The sequence below is a fragment of the Branchiostoma floridae genome, chromosome 7, assembly GCF_000003815.2.
Source record: "Branchiostoma floridae strain S238N-H82 chromosome 7, Bfl_VNyyK, whole genome shotgun sequence".
NCBI lineage: Eukaryota > Metazoa > Chordata > Leptocardii > Amphioxiformes > Branchiostomatidae > Branchiostoma > Branchiostoma floridae.
In genome coordinates this window covers 18,477,595-18,501,346 of record NC_049985.1, presented here as the reverse complement: position 1 = coordinate 18,501,346, position 23,752 = coordinate 18,477,595, and the positions used below count along the sequence as shown (strand labels likewise).

The window sequence follows — 23,752 nt, the reverse complement described above, 5'->3', positions numbered from 1 at the left end:
TAATTTTTACTTACATAATACAAATAAATAATAGTGAGAGTGTGCCACCAACCCCCTACGCAGGGACATCCAGCGGCGAAACGGCCTGTCTGGATGCTTTCTCAACCGTAACTCTTAGTTCCTGACCGCCCTGCTTATAAATACTAAATGAGCTTATCTTTATATATGAGAGATTCCTTTTGAAAACTTAAAGGCCTATTCTCTGATTGGCTGACAGCTGGTTTGGGGGGTTGTCGACAGGAACTAAGAGTGACGGTTGAGAAAGCAGGGTACATCCAGACAAGCTGGATGCTGTTGGATGTCCCTGCGTAGTAGGATGTGTGCCACAGAACTCTGGATCAGCCTGCTGACCCCACACACACCTTGTTATCGAAGACCGTCTCGTTGTACAGCTGGTAAAGCTTCTTCACCAACTCCTCCCTGTTCCTCCTGAAGTCTGAGACATACGGGGAGGACGGAGCCTTGCCCCGCGCAGGTGTGGAGAGAGAGGAAAGGAAATCCGCCGGCTCCGAGTTTCGTCTGGGAGCAGCGCTGAGGCTCGTCTCTGAGGCGGACTTGGACCTGGGGTTGGCCGCTGTGGAGAGTTTTGGCACAGGCAGGGCGGGCTTGCTGTAACCTAGGTGGAAGAAGGAAGGAATAAAAGAAACAAATCATATCTCTTACAATTTTCAATTTTCGGAGTCAGACCATAAATCCGTACACGCTTTCATCCGGGCCGGAAGTGAGATGTCAAAGGTGCTTGGTTGAGGGAAGGTTGGTGGGCTCTGATGTAAATGGCCTCTTTCACTCCCCTGAGAAAGTAATCCTGTTTGGAATCAAGAATCTTCAAGATAGACATAACAATCAAGTTATATCTATTGTTAAGTATGTGGGACCTACTTGATGCATTAGTTTTATCAATCATGAATGGTCAATGAGAGAAAGCACTGAAAAAACATCACTCCTTCTGGTGCTGAAACCACTTTCCCTGTCCCTGGTACTGAAAACACTTTCCCTGTCCCTGGTGCTGAAAACACTTTCCCTGCCCCTCGTACTGAAAACACTTTCCCTGCCCCTGGTGCTGAAAACACTTTCCCTGTCCCTGTCCCTGAAAACACTTTCCCTGTCCCTGGTGCTGAAAACACTTTCCCTGTCCCTGGTGCTGAAAACACTTTCCCTGGTGCTGAAAACACTTTCCCTGTCCCCAGTTTTGAAAACACTTCCCCTGTCCCTGGTGTTGAAAACACTTTCCCTGTATCTGGTGCTGAAAACATTTTCCCTGGTGCTGAAAACACTTTCCCTGTCCCTGGTGCTGAAAACACTTTCCCTGAAAACACTTTCCCTGTCCCTGAATACAAATATCCTGAATCTACTAATCTGAATTCAGTGTCTAATAGCAGCCACTTCCAGCAATATTGACACGATGCATCACCAAAATTTACAGGCCGGATTTAAAGCTTAGCAAGCCTCATAAGGCTAATCCCATATAGTGGCTCTTACGGGAAACGTATGAAGTAAATCAAGGCTTGGTGACGTCAACTTTTATCACAGAGATTTCTGGTGTAACATTTTCCTACCGGGGGGAACCTGTGGTGTCAGGAAGGCCTTCTGGAGCACCTGCTTTCTCAGGGGGGTGTCTTCCTTCCTTGAGGGGGTGTTGTTTGTCCTTAGGGGGGTGTCTTCCTTCCTTAAGGGGGTGTTGTTCTTCCTGAGGGGGGTGTTGTTCTTCCTGAGGGGGGTGTCGTCTCTCCAGGAGGGGATCCTGGGTTGATCATCATCGCTGGAGGAGCTGCTCAGCACACGGTGGGAACCCTTCCTGCTAGAGTCGGGTTTCTTTGGTCTCCTCAGGCCTGCAGGGTTAAACAACAATGTAAAATGTTTGATCAGTAAGGTCTTGCAGCTGGTGGCAGAAGAGCGCATCTTGCGGATATTGAAGTGCAGTTAGGTCCGACTCTTTTCACCAGAATTAATTTTTCACCAATTTCTGGCTCTGCCTCTACTGTTTTAAAACGTTGTACATATTCTTTGTTTTCATGTTTGTCCCTGTGTCACATGGGCCAGTGAGTGCCTGAAATAAAGAAATAATAGATGCCACAAAAAATTGATTCACTGGTCAGATTTTTGGGGATGTTTCTTCTATTGATGAGATCTTGAAACTATTACATTTTGGGGACCCTTGCAGCCTGTTATGGTACTGCAGTGGAAGCTCCCATTTTTGTTTCTTTTGATCTGAAGATTTCAGTCTCTAAATTGGGGTGGCAGATTAATTAATCTTGCTGGTATACGTTTTGGGTGAGCTGTACATATAGAATAATATGCAACAAGTTCTTCGTTTTGAGGACACTTCTGCCAGTTCTGCGAAGGAGACAAATACATTTGTAGTGGACCAGGAGAAAGCTAACGGTTACAAGCGTCATTTCCACAGAGTCCAAATGGAACCGTTGTCATTCACTCTGCTTCTTGGCTCATAAGGATATAGCTTGAAGAATTTAATGGGGAGACACTCTACGGAAGATGAGTGAGTTACGGACAGTGTTAGTGCTTTCCCTGGCAGTAACAGAGGCAGTAGAAAGTCGGATGGCACAATTCTGTGCCGAGATCGCAATATCATTGCTAACAGCAGTGCACTAAGGTGGTCATAAAGATGTCTCCATGGTGCGAAGTGTGATGTACTAACATTAACAAGTCCCATTGAAACTGCAGTTCCAGGTAAAGCCTTGCACATGGCCATTTTTTGGGGTAGTATATAACAGATGCACAAGAAAGTGGGATATCATAATTCTGTGCTGACATCAAAATATCACTCCTAAGTCCTTCCTTGGAGCAGTGCATTCAGTAAGCAGGTTCAAATAAGCATGATGCAACAAGTTGCATCTGATAATGCAATTCCAGACAATGCATTGTACATAACCAATTTTTGGTAGAAACAGAAGGACAAATTGTACAAGAAAGTGACAGTGGGATGCTGCAATTTTGTGCAGACGTCAGAATATCATTCTCTTCTTCTTCTTCGTTATACGTGCTTAACCTCATTAGGCTGAGGGCTGCAAGCACGGTACGTAAGACGAACACAAGACTGTAAGTTTTTGATCCACATACCGCACCATCGCACGTATGGGGGTTCTTTAACGTGCATGGAATATGGCTCTCCCCATACACGGGACCTCCATTTAACGTCCTATCCGAGGGACGACTCATTTTTCACTTGAGTAAAGTGAGGAAAGTCGTGTAAAGTGCCTTTCCCAAGGGCACAAGACCGGCAACACGGCAGGCGGATTCGAACCGGCGACCTCTCGGTCACGGGCCGAATACACTACCACTGTGCTACGCGGCCCCACAAACCCACACGGCTCTTACAAGTCATGTAGGAGCATTTGGAAGGCATGTCTTCATGGTTCCAATAAGCCTGGTGTACCAACAGGTCACATCTGACACTGCAATTCCAGGTGATACCTGGCATAGAACCAATCTTTGCGCACTGCAGAGTCCCTGACGATTCATTTCATCAGCTCTCGGACACAAAAAGCAGGCAAGATGAAACCAGAAGGGGAGGAAAACTGACACTGTTTCTACAGACGTTGTCTTATGAAGTCAATGTTCCAGTACAGACAATGTTTCTCTGTTTCAGTAGCAATGTTTCTCTGTTTCAGTACAGCAATGTTTCTCTGTTCCAGTACAGCAATGTTTCTCTGTTTCAGTACAGACAATGTTTCTCTGTTTCAGTACAGCAATGTTTCTCTGTTCCAGTATGGTAATGTTTCTCTGTTTCAGTAGCAATGTTTCTCTGTTTCAGTACAGCAATGTTTCTCTGTTCCAGTACAGCAATGTTTCTCTGTTTCAGTACAGCAATGCTTCTCTGTTCAGTACAGCAATGTTTCTCTGTTCCAGTACAGCAATGTTTCTCTGTTCCAGTACAGCAATGTTTCTCTGTTCCAGTACAGCAATGTTTCTCTGTTCCAGTACAGCAATGTTTCTCTGTTCCAGTACAGCAATGCTTCTCTGTTTCAGTACAGCAATGTTTCTCTGTTTCAGTACAGCAATGTTTCTCTGTTCCAGTACAGCAATGCTTCTCTGTTTCAGTACAGCAATGTTGCTCTGTTTCAGTACAGCAATGTTGCTCTGTTCCAGTACAGCAATGTTTCTCTGTTTCAGTACAGCAATGTTGCTCTGTTTCAGTACAGCAATGTTGCTCTAAAATCAGAAACCAACCAATGAAATCAAAGTGGCCTAACCATTACAAGTACATTGCTGAAGTGGCCGATACCTTAGAAACTATAGCCGCCTGCTATAAACACAAATGTCCTGCATGGCCAGAATACCGAGTTTCAAGGAGATTCATCCCTGCATGCAGGCGTATGAAAATTAATTGTATGTTACTGATACCGTCCTGAAAAAGATTTGGGTCAGTAGGTTTGTATTCTCTCTTGTTTTTTTAAGTCATCCATCAAAGTTTAATAGCGGTACCATGGTATTCCCAACATCATACTGTAGAGTCATGTAATTATACAGCCATACATTGCAAGCATTACTACATTTATAAGAAACTGATGAAAGAAGTAAAATTTCCATACATATGTCAACATACGAGCGATCGCTGTTGTTGTTTATATCCGGGGTATTCAACGACTGGTGCCTACCAGGATGTCAGTAGATTGGATTAAAAATTCATATTCAAATTAGCAGATCAAATTACTGGTTAATTTGTAAATCAATATTTTGCCAAACACCTGATTTTTGCCTACCACTGCGTCACCGTGACATCATCGCGATGGCTCGTATTGAACTGTTAAATCCTTAATCTCTTAACAACAGAGTGACAAACAGGAGAGCTGTGAGAGGATTTGGAATAAAAAATCTTTGATGTCCATCAACAGCGGCCGGCCCAAAAGGGATGCAGGGTCGGCAGGTTTCGCTAGGGTTGGTAGGGTAACAGGTCCAAACACAACATTGTTCTTAAGCCTTAAACTGCCAGAGTTTCACTTTCAGCCCTATAAAATGCTATCAGTGCCAGGGTTGGCCGCTGACCTCCGAAAAATAACCCCCGATCAAGGTCGAAGTCCCTAATTTTCGGGGTTTGTGCGCTAGACGTGCGCAAAGCTGCTACTTCTTGGGAATACGCTATCCCGGATATAACCAGGCGCGGCACACAGGACATGTATAGGTGTGCCGGATATATCAGGGTTTGGCAGTTTAAGGGTTAAGCCTTACAGGCAGGAGGGTTTTTCCTTTGCCATAATCGTAAATTACAGAGAGGGGAGAAGTGGGTACCTGATGTGGGTTTGGGGCTACGGTAGCGAGCGATGATTCCCTTCTGAAACTCATCCTCATCGGATGAAGATGATATGACGTGGATGGGGCGCGGACCGAAAACATCATCATCACCATCACTGTCATCTTCTGAGTCACCCACGATGAAATCATCCACACTACAGGAAGGAAGGAAGGAATGAATGTGTAATGAAATGAAAAACCTTTAAACATTTGTACATTCATGCTCAAATAAGCTTAGTACAGGTTGTAGTGCCTTAATGGCACAACTTGATATTTAGAAAAAAAGTCCTTACTATAGAACTACATCTACAGAGACTAGTAAGATTGTGCTAGTATGTACAGGTTCAACTTCTTCTAGCTTCTTTTTCAATTTTTATCTAAGAATAAATGACACTATCATGTGTAAACTGGATGTTAACTGACTCTACCATGATCACACTGTGTGACAAAATCAGTAATGCCAGTCATAAATATTCAAAAAATGATAGATTTTGATTTGTTAGATGTTCACAACTGCCCGGTCACTGGACCTTTAGAGGACGTTCTCTGATCGTGTCCGTCTGATCGATGCCGCGTGATTACCCTTCCCTGGTGACCTTGTCTGACACGGAGGCAAGGTCACGATCAGATTGGCCGGATCGCGCCCGACAGATCCTGATTTGCTGCGCCTGTGTGTGATGTACTGCGGGGTTGTCTGCAGACGGAACAGCCTAATGAGTTTTACAGGGCGGGCGCAGGATGGCCATATTTTACAGGGTTGCAATGTCAAGTTCACAAGAAGAACGTAGAGTACTCACTTTGAGGCATGAACAACGTTCTTTTGAGATGCAAACTGTACACTTTGTTTCTTTGTTTTGCATTACCGGTAAACAGCCTTCAGGTGTAACACACCTGAGGTTCGTACTGAGCAGTACAAGCTGCATATCCAGAAAGATTTATTTGATCCACTCACACCGGGAAGGACTCCTACTCTTTTCTAAAAGTGTGGTGGGTTCTTTAACATGCTCAAGATGTGGCTCTCCTCGAACACAGGAAGTCTGAGGTCTTGAAGTGGTGTTCACTAATAAGTTGAAATCTAAAGGTTCAGGGTTGTCTGCAGACGGAACAGCCTAATGAGTTTCACAGGGCGGGCTCTGGATGGCCATATTTTACAGGGTTACAATGTCAAGTTCAAAAGAAGCGGGTAGAGGGCCCACTGGTTCAAACCTTACAATCCAGTCTTCTGAAAAGGATTTCCTCAGGTTGGTAGAATATACTATATTAGGATACAGGAGAATTCTTGTACATAACCAGGATGTAAAGTAAGTACATCTTGGTTGTGTTCAAGAATTCTCCTAATGTCCTACATGTATACTATCCTTACAGTCCTGTGTTCGGAAAAGTTGAAAATTTAATCCAAAGTGCCCTGACTTACCTAGGATGGGCTGCTGAAGGCTTCGATGGTCTGGAACTTGTTGGAGTTTTCAACTTCTGAACAACTGAGGACACAAAAACATTGTTTTTATTGACATTTATATTAATAGCACTGCAACTTTAAATGCCTCACAAAGCTCATGCAGTTCAATAGTGAAAACTCAGGGGAAGCACTGGAGAAATACATCCAGCAGAAGAGGAGATATCTCCTGTGTGTATTCTTCCCTTTTTTCCCCCTAGTCAGAGGGTTCTTTATGTTTGCTTTGGTTGAAGAATACATGTCTGAAATGATTCCTTTTTGCCAATTAGAGAGTGCGATTCCAATGTATTTCTCATGAGTTTCATTATAATCAATCACTCCTATAGGAGGAGAGCATAGCAGACAGCAGGCTGGCAGGTCCTTGTGTTTCTGTGGGTGGAGCAATTGGTCATGGATATTAACTAATGTTTTCCATTGGGTTTCACATGTGTATCTTTTAGTCATACGTTGGATCACAATAGATAAGTGTCCCAGTATGTGTCTACTGTAAGCCTGAGCTTTGCGACGGTATCTCACATCATATTTATAATGACCCTTACAAAATTAGGTCGTACCCACTTGACCCAACTGTTTGACCTCTGCCCCAGTAAAAATTAATTTCCCGCCACATTTCACACGATGTCGTTAATCAGCTGACCCCAAAAATGTGGAAGAAACACCTGGTCCAGGTCCTGAGATTACATGTAGTGGTGGAAAGTACCTGTCCAGTGGTAGCACCTGTCATTTTATTCCCCAGAAGGGCTTAAAGCTTTAAGGCCATGCAGCTTTAAATCTTTCCATTACACTATTTGTTGGGGAACCCATGTTATTAATTTGAATTTTCATTGTTAAATCTGTTATGTTACAAAAATACATCTTTATTACTTTCCTGTCATGAACTTCAGGTTTTGGGGGGATGGAGTGAAATTCATTTCGAACAAGCCATTACATTTTATGTCCATCCCGGGGGGAGGGATCTCCTTTGAAATGAAGTAATTATCTGATGTGAGTCCATCATTCCTTTTGGTTGTTTCCGTTATTTTAAGAGTCTCTAGCTTCCTTTAAGAGACTCTTAATGTAACGGAAACATTCAGATGACCAAAACAAACAGACTCTAATCATACAGCAGCTCTCATGTTTGCTTGACAATGTATAAAATATGAGTATAATAGTAGACTGTAAACTGTACCTCTGTCTTATATTTTGTCTGACCCTTTAAGTAATTACCACTTCCCCCAAAACCTCTAAATGAAAAGTGGCCTGCAGGTGAAGGAGGCTACAGTACACCCCTGTCAGCCAGTACTAAATGTTATTCATGTCAGCGAGTAGCAGCACATTTCCGTTCCTCTCCTGTCCTGAGCCCTCCTGGTTACCAAACGGAGGAATGCCTGAAGTTCAGATTTTGGGGATGGGGTGAAATTTATTTCTATCCGAACAAGACATTGCAAATTTCCACCCCAGGAGGGATCCCTGTGAAATGAAGAGGTTGTCTATCTTTGTATGGTCTGCCAGTAAATGATATTCATGTCAGCGAGTAGCAGCACATTTCCATTCCCTGCCTGTCCAGTCAGCCCTCCTGATTACCAGACGGAGGAATGGCTGACTCGGCAGGTTTGCCCAAAATGTGCGTGGGGTGTGGCTCTCCCCAAGATGCGAGACCTCCATTTTACGTCCTATCCGAGGGACGGCCCTAGTCGAAGCTAAGTACCTGAGTAAAGTGAGGAAAGCTGCCTTTCCCAAGGGCACAAGATCGGTGACACGCAGCCGGATTCCAACTCGAGACCTCTCGATCCCAAGGCAAACACGCTGCCACTGCGGCACACAATCTCACATAAATGATATTCATGTCAGCGAAAAGGAGCACATTTCCATTCTCTGCCTGTCTCCTGATTACCAAATGTAGAAATGGCTGACTCGGCAGGTTTGCCCGAATCACCCCATGGAGACGTGCAACAGGTGGAACCCACTCAGGCCCAGGTGCGCGCTGCCAGCTCTCCTGGTCTGGGCAGGTTATTAATATCAATCTGGGCTTTAGGTGCAACATCATGCTTCTTGGGCGAGGGGCAGAAGATCCATGCAAGTCTCGACCTAGTTCTTGAAATTAACTCTCACGAGAACTAGGTCACTCCATGACCAAGATGGACTGATAGGCATTCAAAATTTGGAGGTACAGTGTACATGTGCTTATCTTCAAAAAGTAGTCACTGTTAGATGAAAATTCTATGAACTGGCATGTAAATTAGTCTTTACAATTCAACACATCAACTTTTGCATACAATCAACAAGACCTTTTTGAACCCATGAATATTACACCAAGGATAAACCCTGCCTCTTTACAAAGCAGAACAAAACTTACATGATTCGAAGTCATCGCTGTCGCTGGATACAAGCACAGGTGATGTCCTGGATCGATCCCTGCACAGGAAGAGAACACGGTTCAGGACGATAACACCAGCATTTAAACAAGCAGCTCTGTATCATATCTATGCATGACAATGTGATCGCCTAAGGCACACTTCAAACGTGCAGTCAGCACCCAAACCTTTCGACATCCCTATATCATCAGGCCTTAGCAACAAAGTCGACTCCTTGGTTCTTGGTTTTAAGAAAGGACTGAACTGAAAAATCTGCATGTCGGAGGGAGAGTCTGTACCTTATTTTTTCTAGGTTACTTGATTTTTCTTAACCAGTGGACAAATTTCTTATACAGTAGAAGCCAGATAATTGCACAACGGATTAACGCACACTTCTGTTAACTGCACGGAATCCCAAAATCCCAAACTGGTGCGGTCCAGCTAGATAACTTCGCATTATTGCACCAGCCGGATAATTGCACGAAATTCACTGGCAAATAGGCCGTGCAATTAAGCGGCTTCTACTGTATCAAGAATTTCAAGAAAGAATAAGAAATGAAAATTGAAGATTCCTTCAAGAGTGATTCTTATAACAAGGAATAATTTCTTGATTTTCCTAATTTTAAGAAATGATTTCTTGGAGAGGTTTTCACTCCTAGAAATTTCTAGAAATTCAAGTTTAATTTTCTTGTTTTCAGGCCTGACAAGATTCTTTTCTTGTCGCGTTTAAGAAAATATTAGAATTTTTTTTTGGTACACACCAGGGTTGCAGCTGAGAACCCGTCCTTTTTGCAGCTGGGGACAGAAAAAAAAATTGCCCATTCCGTTCTCTGTGAGCAAAATTTAACCCTCAAAATGCAGGAAATAGCGTTTCAGAATTCTAGGTTTCAAAATTTTCCTTGGGAGCATGCCCCCAGATTCCAGCGGACGAAAAATGATTTCTGGCTGGCTACAACCCAGCTGGTACACACACGTTTGTGCAGATGAGTCATCTTGCAGGATTGGTTCTGTGAATCTGTCACAGCCTGATGATCAATCCCGCAGTGATCAAAACCGTACGACTGTCACTGTGCTGGTACTTACGAAGTTAGAATTGTCTGGGAACAGGCTTTTAGCCAGGCATGCCTCCAGGCCTCATTTGTACATGCTTGTCTTAAAATAACAAGAAATTGGACGCACTAGACGCCCTTACTCTGGGGAGCAGATCCTCTGACAAGCATGAAATTCTGATTGACCAGGGATGCCATCAGGTCACATAGTCTTGAAGTTCTACTGTGACCTCTCTGACAGTAATTTTCGCCCTCAGGATACCTTCGAATGCACCACTCTAACTTAAAATTCTTGAAAACTCTGCACCATGGAACAGGGTTGTAGCCAGCATATGTCCTTCAGTCCTTTGAAGGAATTTTGCAGCTGGGGACTGAAAGAAAGTTTTCCCCATTCCGTCCCCTGGGACAGACAAAAATTGATATGTTAAGATATAAAAAACTGAAACCCATGTGTTCTTCTTCACAAAAACAGATGCCATTGACAGGGGTGCCTAAGCATAAGGCTCGTGTGTGTCACATAGTGATTCGTGCGAATTTCATAAAATTCGTACGATTTCGCATAGTGATTCGTGCGAATTTCATAATATTCGTGCGTTTTCGCATAGTGATTGGTGTGTATCACATAATATTCGTACGAATTTCATAGGGTTCGTGCAAATGCTTAGGCACCCCTGATTGAACAGCTTTTAAGTCTACAAGCAAAATTTGTACCTCAAAGTGCAGGAAATTAAGTGTCTTGATTTAAAAATTTTCTGGGACCCAGACCCCCTAGAAATGACGTGCAACAACGTCAGGCCATGCCTTCAGTGCTCATAGGATTCCCATTCAAAATCAAGGGGACTTAAAATGATTTCAGGCTGGCTACAACCCTGCCATGGAAGGTGGATGCCGCCTGACCCCCTACAATAGTCACGCCTATATTACTTACCGTGACTCACCAAGAGATTTGGACGCCTGTCTGGGAACCCAGGAAATGTTTTAGTGTAGCAGGCGTCCAAATTTCTGCCTGAGATTACTATGATCGACGACACGCCGATAAAGGCGGTCGTAACGTCTCGGTTTAATCAGGGTTAAGAACGACGACAGTTAACCTTCTTATCCCCACAAGGTCACGCTCCGCTCTGGTATTTATCAGGATGAAAGGCTTTACCTGCATGTTTATGTACTGGTATTTGGTAGGATAATTCATGTAGAACTCATGTACCTCTGATGAGATATGTAGCTCTGAGCTAAGGGCTGCAAAAATAACTACAGTAATACGGGACAAACCAACATGCACCCATCGAGAGAAGTAAAGTCTGTACTTGGCATTCCCTCATGCACATTTTGATCAAGACTACTAGTATTGTCCAGAAATTTCAGAAAATATGGGAGAAAAAAAGGACAAACTTTAAGTCAAATTAATGTTTTTACTACTTTTACTTAAAATACTGCCACCCCCCTGCCACCTGTATGCTGTCTGATTCACATTCGCCCCACAACTTTCCAACCGGCTGGAGCTGGCTGACGTCCAAACGCCGTGCGACCTGGACGTCCGGGGGCAAACCTCACATGAATACTGCAGGAGCTTTACACAGCAGACTTGATAAATAACTCCCTATACCTGATCCTGGCATCTAAAAGTAAAACGAAGCGACATGAGATGTCATTTGCACCTCGCTCTGTAAGATTGCTGTACGAAAATGCTAGATGATCGGTAAAGAATGTTGATTCTGTCGTGTCTATTTTCTTAATCCGATTGCTGTCTAATTTTAAATGTTGTAAATGCATTAATGTTTTAAAGTTGATTCTGTGACTGATGACGTATTTCATGTGTATATACATGCCAAGTCATCCAGGAATAAAGCTGAATCTGAATCTGGGGATGTGTCTGGCTGGATAGTGAGTTTTGTTGTTCAAAGGGAATCTTCTGGCACTGTTTTCTCTCAGTTTGAACCCTTAGGTCATAATCTCTTCACACTGTAATGAGTCCATGACTTCAGGATATAAACTGTTCACTCTACAAAATTCATGTAACTCCTTGTACCTGATCCTTGGGGTGTGTCTGGCTAGTAAGAGAGTTCTGTTGAAGGGAATCTTCCCAGTCCTGTTTTCCCCCAGTTTGAACCTTATCTCTCCACACTGTTATGTGTCCATGACTGCAGGATACAAACCATTCACTCTAACTCCCTATTGTCTATACCTGAACCCAGGGACGTGTCTGACTGGGAAGTGAGTTCTGTTAAAGGGAATCTTCCCAGCGATGTTTTCCCCCAGTTTGAACCCTACTAGTATCTGTTCCCACTGTTATAAGTCCATGACTGCAGGATACAAACCATTCACTCTAACTCTCTATACCTGATCCCAGGGGACGAGTTCTGGTGAAGAGAATCTTCCTGGTGCTGTTTCCCCCAAGTTTGAACCCTATCTATCCACACTGTTACGAGTCCATGACTTCAGGATACAAACCGTTCACTCTAAGTCTAACTCCCTATACCTGAACCCAGGGGACGTGTCTGACTGGGTAGTGAGTTCTGTAAAAGAAAATCTTCCCAGCGCTGTTTTCCCCCAGTTTGGAGTTTGAACCCTATCTCTGCACACTGTTATGCGTCCATGACTTCAGGATACAAACCGTTCACTCTAACTCCCTATACCTGAACCCAGGGATGTGTCTGACTGGGTAGTGAGTTTTGTTGAAGGGAATCTCACAGTTCCAGGCGCTGTTTTCCCCCAGTTTGAACCTTATCCCTCCACACTCAGTCGGTTATGAGTCCATGACTTCAGGATACAAACCATTCACTCTTACAAGTTACTAAATTCAGATGAAACCCTTATAATCTCTGACTCTCTCCCCTCTGTTATGAATATGATTATGAGTCCATGACTGCAGGATACAAACCATTCACTCTAACATCCAGTCGACGGGGACATGTCATCTTTGACCTCCTTGGTCTGACTGGGTAGTGAGTTCTGGTAAAGGGAATCTTCCCAGAGCTGTTTTCCCCCAGTTTGAACCGTAGCGTTAGGAGATCCATGACTGCAGGATACAAACCGTTCCCTCTACCATCCAGCGGACGGCCCTGCGCGGAGCAAAGTGCCGTGCTGCATAGAGATAATTCTGACCCAGTCTGCTGCTGCCAGGCCCCAGTACATGGCAGGAATTCTGCAGGCCTTATTACTGGTAACACATATTCAGCCCAATACAGGAGCAAAGATCATGTAAAAACATCTTCATGCAAACTTGAAAACTCTACTGAATCCAAACCATGTTTCTGTCCTGTCTATGGTCTATGGTAGAACATCCTTGTGGGATTTTTACACACAAACAATTGATGAAATTTCCATTATATTGTAGTTACTGCCTTCTCCCTCCTGTCTAACCCTGTACAAGTAACAATTGGGAGTTTGCAAGGCAACAGCTACTTATGCAACAGGATAAATCTATTCTGATCCACCCAGTTCCTGGAAATTTGCTACAGTACTAGTAGCTTGTTGGAACCAAAAATATCCCAATCCTGCCAAAAAATTCTGAATGGGCTCCCAAATACCATAACAAGTGGGATGGAAGGTAAATTAAAGATGGTCCTGATTCCTCGCAATACTTACTTGGAACTGGTGGAGTCCTCTTCGGTCCCACTGGAGTTGTCTGGTCCATGCAAGCCCAGAGTTGCCACTTTTCGGTTCTCCCTGTGTCTGTCAGAACTGCCGCCGCATCCCTGAGAGTTCTCCTTTCCTGCAGCGCTTCTCTGTTTCACGCTGGAGAGTTTTGGCTTCACAGCAGGTACTTTCACAGGCTCCTCTCTTTCTGAGCTGACATTGTTTGTTACAAAATGTTCCTTCTGTGACAAGGAGCTATGAGGGCTGTTGGACAGAGTGGGTTTGTTACTCAAAGGCATCTCCCTACTGGCAGATTGTGCGTTGGTTCCTGAGGTGCTGAGATGTAGGGATTTGTGGGAATCTTTAGGTTTGGGTACACATGTTTTATCACCATGGTGATCGTTAGTAGAGGAGGTTGTTTTGGAGATGCCCTTTTTCCTGGACCCTTCCTGTAAGATAGAGCCATCGCTGTGGGACCTGACTCTGTCGGAGGGAACGTTGCTCAGGGTGTTTTTGTCAGGAAGACGGTTTTCTTTGTCGTCTTGTGAACCAAAGAAGTTGCGTTTCTTGCCTCCCTTCCAGTCTGGTGTCTTTGCTTCCACCTGTAAAACAGTTCAATTAAAATTGCACACAATTAAAAACATAAAGCACACAGCAAAGATTGACATTCTTGGTGGTCCTTTGTGACTGCAAATAACATTTACAAATACAATATCATACACTGAAATTCAAATAATGGCTCAGTGTGAATCCAGAAAAAAGAAATCTACAAGGGAAGTTTTAAAAGCATTTGCACAAGTTGTAAATGACAACAACCCAAGAAAAAACAAACATGCTCCAAAAAGAGAACGACAGTCATGATCATGTCCTGCCTTGTGAGTTCCTTACCTCCTGCAGCGCATCTTCTAAGGAGCTGAACTTGTCCCAGCCCAGTTTCTTACTGACCCTGGCCAGGAGGGACGACATGTCATCATCATCATCACCCCGCGGCTTGTCCGGCACCTTCGCCATGTCCAGTCTTACTGATCCTGCTGCTCAACCTGTGGGGAGGGATGATATGTTTCAGGAATGGTGGAAATATAAGCCTTCTCACACTAGTTACCATTAGCATGTGCAGATGAAAAGAACTCCAGGTAATATGTCAAAGTTGAATGCCCCGGGCCCAGAAAATCAACATTCCACCATTTTGCAGGCACCATTACGTTCCGGATGTTGTTACACAAATCGAAACAATAATAGAGATGAGACAGTTGACGTCTGAGGGCCTTCAACTTAGACATATTACCCAGAGGTCTTTTCACCAGCGCATGCATGGTAACTACTGAGAAGGCTTATTATAATCATAAAATGTTAAATTTCTTTAGCCAATGACGGCAAGTGATGACAGTTTTTCTCTCCTAGAAACACCTTTAGCAACTACCCAGCACAAGTTACCAAGAGCTAAATACCTAGAGACACAGTCGAATTCATACTGTACCGTGTGTTACCCTGCACTATTTAAGAGACCACATCTAGCGAAAATTAGATGTTAAACAAGGATGACAACAAGATGAAGAACAACAAAAAGGTTTTTTTGACGAAGCGATGTGTGTAGACGTCTTGTAAAAATTGCCTATACGTCATGTTTACATCTTGCAGGTAATTCAAGATGTGACTGGAAAGGGGGGATAAGGGAAGGCGATTTGTGTAATTAGTAAATAAAGACCTATCAAACCGTTATATGCGGTGCCCTGTTTGAAATATTTTTCAAAGCCCCTAGTCTAGTGTAATCATCGGACAATATATTGTATTCTCCAGTCCATAAAACGTCTCTATATACATCGGGATCTCACCTTGGATGTTTTGGTGACCTGTGGAAGGCGAATCTTGACTTATTCTGGTAACAAAGCGAGGTAATTTCTGAAAATGTTCCCACGGAAATAAAAAGTTCAACCATCGGCCGCCATGACAGTTTTGAATCTGCCGCTTCAGTATGACCTCGGGTGACCTCATGGAAATCAACACGCTTTTTAGGCCTTTATAGATTGAAACACAGAAACAACACAGAGGGAATATAAATGATGTATTTTGATCTGCAAAATGACGTTGCTTTTTATACAAATTTGTAAAATGTGAGAAAAGTGAGAGAAATCCTGACGTCACCTGTGCGCGCTGACACCTGCGCGGTACGGCCCGGGGTCAGCAGGAGGAACTCCGATGACTGCGGAAGCGGAGCCGCGATTTTGCAGGTAAAAATTACCCGATTTCGCTTCTTTTTGTCGAAAAGCGTTTTCCGACGTGAATATGTAAGTGGGGAGGGGCATCCCTTTCCGTCTGTAGCCTCTAATGTCTGTCAAACAGCGGAAATCGGCCCGGCTGATACCAGTGTAGTCGCGATGTCTGGGTTTAAATTGGCAGGGGAGGCATCGGCAAGTGCGCTGAATAATTCCTGAATACAGATTTCCTCCGCTCCATTACGGCAGGCGGCATGGCGTTCACGTACAGCCGCTCCATCATCTAATACCCGCGATCTCCGCAATCTTCCCGCCACCAGGCGGCAAGCCAGCCGCGGCCGCTGCTTCTCTGGTGAAACTGTAATGTGGCAGGAGGAGAGACGCCGACAGACTGTCAAAATGATTACTACCATAATATTTACTAACTTTCCCTTAGGTTTGAAGGGAGGGGGGCGTGTGCATCTGCCAACACAGACACTTACGGCTTCGTATTGTCTTATGTTTTTATTTCTAACGAGCCTAATTAAGATTAGACAAGCGACCTGTTACTACGTGGACGTGTCTGTGCCCTTTGTTGTGAGATTATCCGGTTTTGCATGTGCATAACGATCGCACCCCGGGGGAAGTGGCCTTCTGAAAAAAAATCGACTGATCACTTTTCTCAACAAGGTGATAAACACCGCAGATATGCAGCCAGTCTGTGTTTAGTACTGCCTGAACGTCAGGATCTGTTGTGATTGTCATGCTTCGGGTCCTACCAACACAAACAGTGCCAGGCAGAGTACATGTAACGTCATGCGAACAGGAAGTGCTTTGGTTCCGCAGCTGTTGATATGTTTGTCCCAGCTGTCACTTCAGGGCAGGGATTTAAATGGCTCCATCCGTGGTTTGGCATATATAGGAAGTGACACATCATGCACCTCCTATATCATGATCATGTAGCAATAGTTTAATAGTTTATACACAACATAAATTGTAGACAACCATAGGATGATGAATTGAATGACTGAATATTTTTTGTTTTGGCATGTTGTGTCCCAACGCTGAACAGGCTAAGGAGAGTACATGTTATCTTCATTCTTGAATTAGGTCCAGAAACTGCACAATAGAAGTACAGTGTAGTATTAAAACTGAATCAAGCAACCCAGGAGTCTGAAAATCTCAATAAACAATAAACAATAGCATGATACATACATACATACATGGTTTGTCATACATGAAAAGAAATATCATGGTTCAGCCAATCTATAGCATAATCAAATGAAAATTTTCATTGCAGTTTTGTGCCCCAACAGGATACGTACAGATCATCTTGAACTAGATCCAGTAACTTTACAGAAGAAATAACATATTGGTGATAAGTGAAGGTAGAGGTTCGATCTAATTCTAAGCTTCTTTCTGCATGTAGATATGTTAGGAACATATATTATACTTATCTATAAGAGTTGGGTTGCCAGACTGCTAAGTGCTAACATAGTGAGGATACCAATTCTGGAGTTGCCCTGAGGGGTTTTTGGATGTCACAGAAGTTCATTTTCTGTAATCATCACAAAGCAGCTGAGCTGCCACCTTAAATCCTCATCAAGTACAAAATGGTTCTCCTGGTCATGATGGAAGGTCCCCGGGAGTCCTCCTCCAACCATAGTATGTAATGGTTCTCCCGGACATGATTGAGGGTCTCTGCGAGTCCTGCTCCAACCTTACGTACGTAATGGTTTTCCCCTCCATGACGGAAGGTCCTGAGAATCTTTCTCCAACCTTAAGGCCATTAATATTGATTTCTGAGGTGTGATGTGTTTGCTAAGTGGTACTCAGGTGTGGAGAAGTTGCTCGTCTCATTACGCTACGGAGAAATGGAGCCTTTGTTCTAAGCTCCAGAGAAATGGACTCTGCCTCCATTCTCTCCTCCAAGTGTCACAATTCTACTTAGAATTCTGAGCAAGAGGAAAAATCAGATAAAAGATACAGGGCAGTTAGTTCCGTCATATTTGACCCTTCTTAAAATTTATCAAGAAAAAATCATGTTCTCATGAACAGCATATTAGTAGTATGGCTAATTTAAATAAGGACATAGTTTACTAGCCTGATTAAATCTCGCTTATAGCAGCCCGCTAAACATCCGCCGGCCCCCCGCAGGGAGGGGCCAGTTACGGCCCTGGACAGCGGAGTTTTTGTTACACAGACTAATAGTTTACATGCACCTGGCTGATCTGAAGTGTAGTGATGTACATGTATACACAGAGATTTGCGGAATGTTTTCCTGTATTGGGCACTGCTCTGCATTGATCCTTAGTAAGCCTGTGGATACTGTAGGCAGAAAAAAGTACACATCATCCTTGGAGTTGCAGTTAATAATTTGAAACGGCAGTCGTCTAGAGATTTTTTTGGAGGCGTACGGTAGAGATGTCACTTGTAACAACAACAAATTAGAAGATTAACTGTGTAGATAAAATACTGGAATTGGTATAATTCTAATAGATTTTCAAACTTTGAGTTGCAGTGCCCTCCTCTTTGTGTGTTTTCCACCCGATCATGGTTCATATGCAACCATTTTGCCTTCAGAATCCAACTTAAGTTTCTTGATTAAAGATGAAATATTGAAATGCTGGACTGGAAGAGTGAGATCAGTCTGAGGAGGAAATCTGCACCTTCGAAGTAAACACAGTCCAATTCAAGTTTTCCTTGCAACCCTCTATTTCTTATTGTCATGTTGGTCTAGATTAGAACTTAGAAGTCAGATAATGAGGCCTGACCAGAGTTCAGCAGGGACATCAATCCCAACTCATCAGGAGGAACAGCAACCAATCAATCAATCAACCTGCCAGTCAACCAATCAACAGATCAATCATTTATTCAATCAATCAATCAATTAACCAAATAACTAACCTGTCATGACATCAATCGATAAATCAATCAGTCAATCAAACTTTATTTCATACTATCATAGTACTAGTAAGATTATGCATTTCCATATGTTCTAAGTCACGATTAAAATTCACTTGCAGTCCTAGAGTTACGAAATTTGATGTATGACTCGTTTTGCTCTGAAGTAACTGTAGAAAGTACTTGTAGAGAGTGCGCCATGTTGTGTCTGAGTGGAGCGGTCGTCTGTCGCACGCGTCTGAAGCACGTCAACTATCGTCGGGAACCGTGAGAGACACTCTGCTGTTGAGTACACCAGTCCTTCACCCAGAGAAGTGTAACTAAGTGTTTTAGGAAAAGTTTCCTTCCTGTCTAAGTACCTGCCCTGACGCTGACCCCTCCGAAGTGAAAACGTTGCGGACTGGTGGCTATACAGTCCGATCCATTAGGAACACTCGGGGCTAATTGAGCCTGTAACAAAACTATTTCTCACTGTCTGAAATAGCGCCATTACCGAGCAGGAAGGGCGGTTTCGGCTGTGAGAGGTTCTGTACGATATACGCGGGCTGGGGCGGTACAGATGCAGGGCTAGGAATACTTTTTTCTGCATATCTTCACTAACGAGGTGCAGGTAACGCTGAAAATTACTTGCACCAGACAGATTTTACCTGCACCGCTCTGAATTTAGGAAGTTTGGATCATAACTGGTGCAGATAACAAATTGAAAATTACCTGCACCAGACAAATTTTACCTGCACCACTTTAAATTTAGAAATCATGGATCAAACTAAAATTGTTGAGAAACCATTGCTATTTTTTTCTTTTATACTTAATAGGTGGTAACACTTAATGTAGCTAATAATGATCCATAATTGTTCCACTACATCATATGACATTTATGTATAAAACCCAGTACATGGACCAGTGTAGGTTTGGTGCAGGTAGACACCAGAAATACCTGCACAGCTCCAATTTTACCTGCACTAACCTGCATATGCAGGTGGTATTTCCAGCCCTGTAATGAGTATGCCGGCGGGGTGGTGTGGGGGAATCACTCCCGTGGTACGGACCATCCCATCGATTTCCCCACGCAGGGATATCAGTTTTACGTGATGCAAATCCATAACCCTTACAGGGTGGACTCAGAAATGCCTGCAGATGGACATCAGAATGACTAGGGGACGGAATAGAGTCAGCTTGTGTCATGCTCGTAGATTAGTTTTTGAACTTGAGTAAAATGTACGTGTCCCTTTGCTGTTTGTGAACAACTTCAATCCATTGTCCTATAATTATGGTATGAAAAATAAAAAATTCAGTTTGAGTCATACATTTGTTTAGGACCTTTTGCTACTTGATCTGGAGTTCCAACACGTACATGGTCTTTATAATCATGAAGAGTAGAACAAATTTAAATTAACTTCTTAAATTTGTTTGTCTGTTTTACATAACTGGTATACTGCCCTAAGGTGCACATGTAACACACCAGTTTTGAACAGTTGGTACAAACTGGGTAAAACTAAAGTACACCATTGTCTACAGAATATGGTAGAAATGGACTGTTGCCAGTAAGTGTACTTGTATATTTGGTTTTGCCATTTGTTGTTTGGTAAAAATTGTAAGATTGGAGTGAACATTGAAACCACAGGTCCTGACGGATCGTTTGCTTGGTGTATCCACTGGTAGCTGTAAATTCTGGTCATTGCCTGTCAAATTAATCATGCAGGGCACAGCGGGGAATCGACCGTCCAAATCCAATATCAGAGGGGCAGACAGAAATGGGGGAAAGGCTGGTTGTTCTTCTGTTGGTTCTGATTTTAAAGGTATACTACGTAATTTATCTGAGTGACCAACAGAGTTAGACCCTCTTGGCTGTAAACAACAACTTCCAGCCCAATCCAGCCCTTCAGTAGGGGGTGGGGTAATGAGTTCATCACGCCCCAAAATCTACTTTTTGTATTGTCCAAATATTACGTAGTATAGCTTTAATAGAGGAGAGATACGGTAAAACTTGGTCTGTATTATTGGTCACAAAGATGACACTAACATTACACAGATATTACTGTAAATAGAAGAAATTTCATTGCTTTATTGGAGGACAACTTTGTATATTTTTGTCAGAGATTTTGTGTCTAGTAGACTTTTGTGAGATTATGCTTTTCATTGAATACTAAATGTTATTCATTTTCGACAAATATTTAGTTCAGCACATTTAATAATTTGAAACAGCAATCGTCTAGAGATTTGTTTGGAGGGGTACACTGACAATCACTTGCAATAACAACAAATTAGAAGATTAGCTGTGTAGATAACATACTGGAATTGGTATACTTCTGATTTTCAAACTTTCTGACATTAACTTCCTTGTCAGGCACAGAGAGAATATATAATATGTTTGACATCATTACTATTCTACAGCCACTTCTGGCATCAGTTTAAAATGTTTCCTACTTTGATCCTTGCCGGCTCCCATCCCCATTGCCATTCCATGCAGGTGTTGTGTCCATTATTGGGAAGCTGGGATGGAATGGTGGATTGTCCAAGCCATGCTCCCATCCATTGTAATGTTTTTTTTTTTCTCTCTTCCTAAGGCCACACCAATTTAATTTCTTGGTTCACGGATTTTTTCATAAAAAATATGGAGCGAGAGGGCAAAATAAAAATTGTAAAATGGTTGGGGTAAAGGTAAGGGCTAATCCAAAACATAAAGAATAAAAAGTTTTCAGCTTGAAAAAAGTACAAAAACACTATTACTGTACAGTAACAGCACCTGTTCACTGAAAATTACAATAGTAGTGGCAGTTTTTATGTTTGCTACACCAGAAAGTTGGTGAATGGTTTCATTAATGGTGAAAATTTGCTGAGTGGTAATTTTTATTTTTATTTTTTTCTTCCAAAAAATAGGAGCGAGCGAATCCGTGAACCAATAAATTAAATTGGTGTGGCCTAATATCAATATGCACTTGGCAACTCCTGTATTGTACCTATTTCTTTAAAGTAAACTTCCTTAACATGCATGTCCCAACTAATCCAAGGTACAGACTTTGTTTTCATGTTCATATGAGGGTCTGCATGGGGGGATGCTGGTAACACTAAATTGTAAATTCAGAATGACCAACAATGCTTAATAAATTCAGAAGCCTCCTAATACTACTAATAGTCCTATTTGAGTCCCAGCACAGAATTTCCCTCAGACTTTGATTTCATGTTCAACTTCATATTTCTGGAACATTCTTTCTCAAGAACCAGCATTTTAAGTATAAGCAGTGTATCCCTTAAATCATTGTAGAAGTACATGTAAGCCCCAGTAGAGTTGACTTGTGCCTGTAAAAAAGTAAATATTCCCATTCCCTGTGAAGCAGTGTACATTTCTGACGACCGTGCTCTCCTGATGTTGTGGTCTAAACCTCACGCATTTCAGGCATACTTTCTCCAGTCAGTAGGCATTTTTGCCTGGTGACGTAAGGTACCATTGAGAAACTCATCCCTGGTGACAGTGTGAGTTAGTGGAAGGACACTCACGGGCTCTAAGTTAAGGCATTGACTAATCTGGAAAGACAAGTTTTCACAGCCTACAAAAAAGACATGCGATTATCTCCAAGCAGATGTTAGGATGGCAAATCTTAACATTTTCAATGGCAACCATATGTTTGTCTGACACATAACCATCCTTTGGTTTTGACCACAATTTTTTCATCCCAGCATCTGCTTGTAGATTCTTACACATCTTCATTCCTTTACCTGTGTATGAGTTGAATGAAGTGGTGACGTTATCAAATTTAAACCCACCTGGTGAGACAGGTTTGGTCAGGTGTGTAGGAAGGTGTGGTCTTCCGGGCCCTTATGTCAAGGCTTCTTTGAGTACTGTAAATCATAAGATATGCTCAGTGGTTTGATGTTGTTTATTTTTTTATGGTGACCTCTCACACAAACATCTCATACTGCAAACATGACTGACTTTCTCCGCATTTCCACAGTCGTTTCAACTGTGAGCAAAAGATATTAAAAACCCTCCTTACCTCATATTGTGGAATTAAGTCCCAGCAAAGTCAAACTGAATGTACAGTGCATTCTGTCAGCCTTGGTCCCCCCAAGGCAAGAACATGTCATTGTTCCATCCGAGGTAACTGCCTAAAACTGCACACGGGGGTGCTTTCCTGTCGTATTATTTTGGTTCAAGCAACATATGGAGATTTAGGTGAGTTTGTTTTGCGTGTTACGAAATCAGGATGTATCGTTTACAAAAACAAGCTGCTTCGTTTTGTTTATGAGTGAATCTTAGACATAAATTTTTTGTCAAACTGTGCACGGAGGCCCGTGGTATCATGATGGGGTTTATAAGGTGTAGGCAGTCTATTTTGAATTTGATTTCCCATATCCTTTGTAGGCAAACCAGTCTCAATTGTGTAATTCGTAGCGAGGAGACCAGATTTTGTATAGTTGCCTTCCTTCATCCTTGATTTTTTTTGGCATTACTAAGATGTAGCATTGTAGCGATGAGAACACCCCCCTCCCCACAGAGCACCTAATGATATAGACTACGCTTTATCTGACTCTACAGTTACTTATTAATTACAGCTGCTGTTCTTCCTGTGGTCTTTGTAATGGTAGAGTCCTATGTCTTGTTGAATTTTTGGGGGCAAAAACTTATGCTTCACATAGTAGTACTAGTAGTGTATCTGATTCAGTGATACCCCCAATGCACAGGAATGTAAACAGATACAGTTTGATGAAGTGATGAGGGATATTCTTTATTTTATAGGCATCCATAAACCCCAAAGTAGATAATAAACCATGGCTGTAGAAAACCAAGGCTGTAGTTGTAAGCACCAGCTCTACTGTCCAGGGGTTGGTAAGATGACCTTACAACTGACATACCAGCGTTTGTGTAAGAGAGTATCCTTGGTGTGTGAGCCTGAGGCTACAATGTACATGTACCTGCCCCCTGTGGTCACACGTGCCTGCCCATTGAGTAAAGTGAATGCTGAAGTGTGTTTCCCTTCTGCTCATGCATGCTAA

At 42.8% G+C, this 23,752-nt stretch overlaps 2 protein-coding genes across 2 annotated transcripts in view; one reads left to right on the top strand and one right to left on the bottom strand.

Moving 5' to 3' along the window:
- Positions 1-15,719, bottom strand: part of LOC118420128 — a 28,227-nt gene extending 12,508 nt beyond the window's left edge. Inside the window, exons 1-8 of the mRNA XM_035826832.1 lie at positions 15,494-15,719; positions 14,550-14,701; positions 13,671-14,263; positions 9,039-9,160; positions 6,665-6,728; positions 5,248-5,405; positions 1,557-1,829; positions 363-616 (exon numbers count right to left, since the gene is read on the bottom strand). Of these exons, the coding sequence (XP_035682725.1) occupies positions 363-616; positions 1,557-1,829; positions 5,248-5,405; positions 6,665-6,728; positions 9,039-9,160; positions 13,671-14,263; positions 14,550-14,672 (1,587 nt within the window). The 5' untranslated portion in view covers positions 14,673-14,701; positions 15,494-15,719. The remainder of the gene's footprint in view (positions 1-362; positions 617-1,556; positions 1,830-5,247; positions 5,406-6,664; positions 6,729-9,038; positions 9,161-13,670; positions 14,264-14,549; positions 14,702-15,493) is intronic.
- Positions 15,720-15,773: 54 nt separating this feature from the next.
- LOC118418943 (amyloid-beta A4 precursor protein-binding family B member 2-like) overlaps positions 15,774-23,752 on the top strand; it is a gene marked incomplete in the record, with an annotated part of 144,057 nt that continues 136,078 nt past the window's right edge. The window contains 1 exon segment of the mRNA XM_035825086.1: positions 15,774-15,889.